Raw genomic sequence first — 4,625 nt, 5'->3', positions numbered from 1 at the left:
TTTTTTTTTTTTTTTTTTTTTTTTTTTTTTTTTTTTTTTTTTTTTTTTTTCATTTCTCATAACTGCTCTAAACTAAACGCGCGATTTCCTTGGCGGCTCATTTTTCACGCTGTGGTATCTTTTTTCGTGCAATGTTAGCTATTTTATGCTTGATCCTGAGCCGTCGTCAATGTTTAACTAATCAGAAACGAAATCGTCATTAGTTTTCATATTTTCTCCATGTAGCATGCTGTACTGCGCGGTAGTTTAACTCCGGAGGACTTGGATCTCAGAGTCACGGTTCACTATGGCATTCCATCAACCGCATCAATTCTTGCTTTCGACTCCATCCAACGGCTACTGGCCATTGGAACACTGTGAGTTGGTCGTCTGTTAGTTGTAAATTTTGATGAACATGAAAGTTAAAAAGTATTGAGTAGCTTGTCACCTGCATCTGAACTATGAATAGCATGTTTGCCTGCTACTGGCCTATCTTGTACATTATGCGAGATAATCGTGATGTTATCCTGTGGAATTTATGGCACCTTGGATGAGTGAGGGTTTGATTTTGATGTATATTAGTAGAAATCTAGAACAGGAAAAATGAAGACATCGTTTCAGCTGAATGAACTTTTCATGCCAGGGATGGAAGAATAAAAGTGATCGGTGGAGGTGGTATTGAAGGGCTTCTTATGTCCCCAAACCAATTGCCATACAAGTACTTGGAGGTAAATTTTCTGCAGTTTTTAAAAGTGAATTATAAACTCACTTCTTTCCTATTTTAGCAGCAATGGAACTGATTGGGCATTCCTTCTTACAGTTTCTACAGAATGAGGGTTATTTAGCTAGCATCTCCAATGGCAACGAAATTCAGGTATTCAATCTTCATTAACCAAGTAGTTTTGTATCCTTGATAACCACGATGAGACATCTTCATATCCATATCATGAATCTAGTTAATAACAATTTTAATCCCCACTATTTTGTTTACTCCGGCCTTGTATTCTTAAGTTTATATATTTGAACCTCAATACCATTGGTAAGACAGCAGGTTAAGTTGGTCTTCAGTTTTATTTCTATTCCTGGTTTTCTATAGCCGTTTTTTGAGGTAATATGAGGGAATGACTCTCTGCAATCTTATCAGAAAGTAGTTGATTGGGATTTGCAAGCGTCCACAAATTTTATTTCTCAGTAGCAGAATATTTTCGGTTACTTATTTTTGGTGGCAAGGCACTGCCGTACATGTTTAGGTGGATGCACGTTCATCTATGCTAGAAAATGTTTCAGTAGTTATTCATTATTTTTCATGGCAGGTCTGGAATCTTGACAGCAGGTCTATAGCATGCTGTTTACAGTGGGAATCAAATATAACTGCATTTTCCATCGTCAGTGGCTCCCACTTCATGTATACCAACCTCCATTGCATCATCTCATTCAGCTTTCAATTGGCCAATAACTGGAAATCAATCTGTTCAGCCATGATTTCACAAAAAGAAAATAAGAAATTATTCAATAACATGCAGGTATGTCGGGGATGAGAATGGTCTTCTGTCAGTTATCAAGTTTGATGCTGAAGATGAAAAACTTCTGCAGTTGCCATACCTTGTTTCTGCAACTTCTATCAGTGGTAATAATGTCTGTTGTTTCATTCAGTTAGAGACATTATTGTCTAGTTCATCGAACTACATGATATATGCTTCTGCTTCTGATCCGTTTATGTACAAATGTCCTGCTTTATGTATTTCATCCCACTAGGAAATTCCTTATTACAAGGGTGATTTTTTAAAAAATGAACAAAAGTGAAAATAGTGAACTGTTGAATGAGCAAAGTGTATTAACTCAGATGTTTGGTGCATTTTACTTTACTTCTCGCTTATGACCGTACACTGTTTTTTCCACTTTTTTTTGGCCCATAGATGTTGCGGGATTTCCATTTCCTGATGTCCAAACCTCACCTGTCATTGGAGTTCTTCAACATTCTTCTATTGGGAACAGGTAAGATACTTGCACGGAATGAATAAACTTTATTAACTTCTTTGCTTTTGGATTTGAAATGTTGGTACTAAAGGTTATTCTTCTTTGTACTGCCAACAATGAATAGTCAGATGTTAAACTCTGTTTTTAGATTGAGTTGGTATGTTGCCTGAGAAGCATAAAAATGGTTATGGGACAAACATTACATGAATATGATGATTTATGAATTCTGAAACATTTAGGACCAACTGTTTCTTATTTAAAAAAATAATTGGACTCAAGTATGACATGTTAAATATTTCTTTTTCACCATGTTTTGTATTTGAACACAATTTTATTGTTCATACTTAAATGTCATATTTAAAACCTTGATGTTTGTAGTGAAAACTAATTACATAATTCTACTGATACAATATTTTATCACAGTAATTTGTTCTTGGTTTTAAAAAACTATCTTTAAAACAAAATCTATTAAACCTGTAGTTATATCCTTAAAAATAATTCAAATGCTCTCCTTTGGATACAATTTTTCTTCTTTAGTTTTTTCCTTTTCTTTTACGTGAAATTATTCTAATTTCAGTTTGTAATATTCTCAGTGTTTTGATAGCATATGCTAGTGGCTTGTTTTTACTTTGGGATGTCTCAAGAGGTCAAGTTCTTTTTGTTGGAGGCGGCAAGGACCTGCAGATGAATGACAGACTTGATGAATCATCGAGCGAAGTGGATGATAACCTTCCAATTGATGCTTTGGAAAATAGTTTAGCAGAGAAAGAGATAAGTGCTCTCTGTTGGGCATCCTCCAATGGATCCATTCTTGCTGTGGGATATATAGATGGAGATATCTTGTTCTGGAAAACATTAATTACCGCTTCTGGTAGTGGTCAACAAGGTTCGCCATCATCTAAAAATGTTGTTAGATTACAATTATCATCTTCAGAGAAAAGACTTCCTGTTATTGTCTTGCATTGGTCTGGAAACGGTAGAGCACCTAATGATTGTGAAGGGCGGTTATTCATCTATGGTGGCGATGAGATAGGATCTGAAGAAGTTTTAACGGTGTGTTGTTCTATTCTAACTCTTCCACATTGCCTTTTCATTTCTATAGCTCCTTTGTATACGTGGATGCAGTTAATGAATAAAAGGATAATGCTTGCCACCATTCACATTTGTAGCAGTAATTAAATTGCGAATGTCTTTTTCACTTATACATCCACTGGAAGGCTAAATTTGTTTTGTAGAAAAGGAGAATTTTCATTTCTTTGATTGCATCATTTGCTGAATGAGACTTGTGCAGGCAGATATTTAAAACCTTAACTTTCCAACTATTTTAATATTTATTAACTTTTGTTGGAGTTCCTTCATATTTTTGTGTCGTATTTGTATATTTATCGTTTATATCTTGAAGATTTTTTTTTATTGGTAGACGTTCTTTTTTCTATATAAGAAGGCCTTGTATTTGTATTTGATTCATGATATAGAGAAGGTATGCAACTATTTTATTTTTCTACCCAAATTTCAACTACTTTCTATAGAAAATACAATGTTCTCTGCTTTTAGCAATGGAATATGAAAATGCCTCTTGGAATCATCAGTATAAATAGCTATGTTGGTTTTATGTTTTGACTTTCTCAACAGGTTTTAACCATTGAGTGGTCACCTGGAATGGAGGTACTGAGATGTGCGGGTCGTACAGAGATCAAACTCCATGGCTCTTTTGCAGATATGATCTTGTTGCCAAGTCCTGGTGCTGCTGGGAATGGTCCCAAAGAAGAACTTTTTGTGCTTACAAACCCTGGGAAACTGCACTTTTATGACGCAAGTATGCTGTCTTCAATAATAGATAAAACAGACAGCAAACCACTCATCTCTCCATTGGAGTTTCCTGCAATGATACCTACATCCGAACCATCCATGACCACGTCAAAGCTTATTAAGTTGCCCAATTGGGGATCCTCGACAAAGATTTCATCTGAGGTATTGTATTTGTTGCCTTATATTTGATCCTCTCTCTTCTGCTGTGTGTGTGCCCTCAGTTATACACCCTTGACTTCAAGTATTTTTCCTCTTAGCTAGCATTGATGAAGCTTAGTTCAACAGCAATTCAAGCTCCTAGTGCAAAGTGGCCATTGACTGGAGGAGTGCCCTATCAGTTACCGACAATGAAAGATGATAAGGTTGAGAGGGTATACCTAGCAGGTTATCAAGATGGTTCTGTACGCGTTTGGGATGCAACTCATCCTTTATTTTCTTTTATATGCCATTTAGATGCTGAGGTTAGAACTCCCCATAATCTCCCCTATTATTTTTCTGATAAAAGAAAATGATATAAACCTTCTTATTAATACTTGAAATTTGGCAGTTGGAAGGTATAAAGGTTGCTGGTTCAAGTGCTCCTATATTAAAATTGGACTTCTGCTGTGCTACTACTTCTTTAGCTGTTGGCAATGAATGTGGTCTGGTTAGAAATCTTTTGTTGTTTAGATAAGATTTGGCTCCTAAAATTCTTTTGTACTTACTGTTTCCTTGCTAAACTAACTGGATAGGTGCGGATTTATGACCTTAAAGGCAGTGCTGATGACAAAAATTTATACTTTATTACCGAATCCAGACGTGAAGGTATTTAATTTGTTAATTCTCTTCCCCCCCCCCCCCCCCCCCCCCCCCCCCCCCCC

General features: G+C 36.0%; 1 protein-coding gene across 3 annotated transcripts in view; it reads left to right on the top strand.

Annotated features, from left to right (window-relative positions):
• Nucleotides 1-4,625, top strand: part of LOC111441669 — a 10,799-nt gene that overhangs the window by 1,221 nt on the left and 4,953 nt on the right. For all 3 annotated transcript variants that reach the window (XM_023078746.1, XM_023078747.1, XM_023078748.1), the window contains exons 2-12: nt 226-356; nt 623-707; nt 800-853; nt 1,293-1,384; nt 1,503-1,606; nt 1,896-1,974; nt 2,550-3,009; nt 3,589-3,927; nt 4,023-4,226; nt 4,313-4,411; nt 4,497-4,569. In XM_023078746.1, coding sequence (XP_022934514.1) covers nt 226-356; nt 623-707; nt 800-853; nt 1,293-1,384; nt 1,503-1,606; nt 1,896-1,974; nt 2,550-3,009; nt 3,589-3,927; nt 4,023-4,226; nt 4,313-4,411; nt 4,497-4,569 — 1,720 coding nt within the window. The remainder of the gene's footprint in view (nt 1-225; nt 357-622; nt 708-799; nt 854-1,292; nt 1,385-1,502; nt 1,607-1,895; nt 1,975-2,549; nt 3,010-3,588; nt 3,928-4,022; nt 4,227-4,312; nt 4,412-4,496; nt 4,570-4,625) is intronic.

Source organism: Cucurbita moschata, unplaced genomic scaffold (assembly GCF_002738365.1).
Source record: "Cucurbita moschata cultivar Rifu unplaced genomic scaffold, Cmos_1.0 Cmo_Scf00004, whole genome shotgun sequence".
Classification (NCBI taxonomy): Eukaryota; Viridiplantae; Streptophyta; class Magnoliopsida; order Cucurbitales; family Cucurbitaceae; genus Cucurbita; species Cucurbita moschata.
This window is presented reverse-complemented; position numbering and strand designations above follow the sequence as displayed.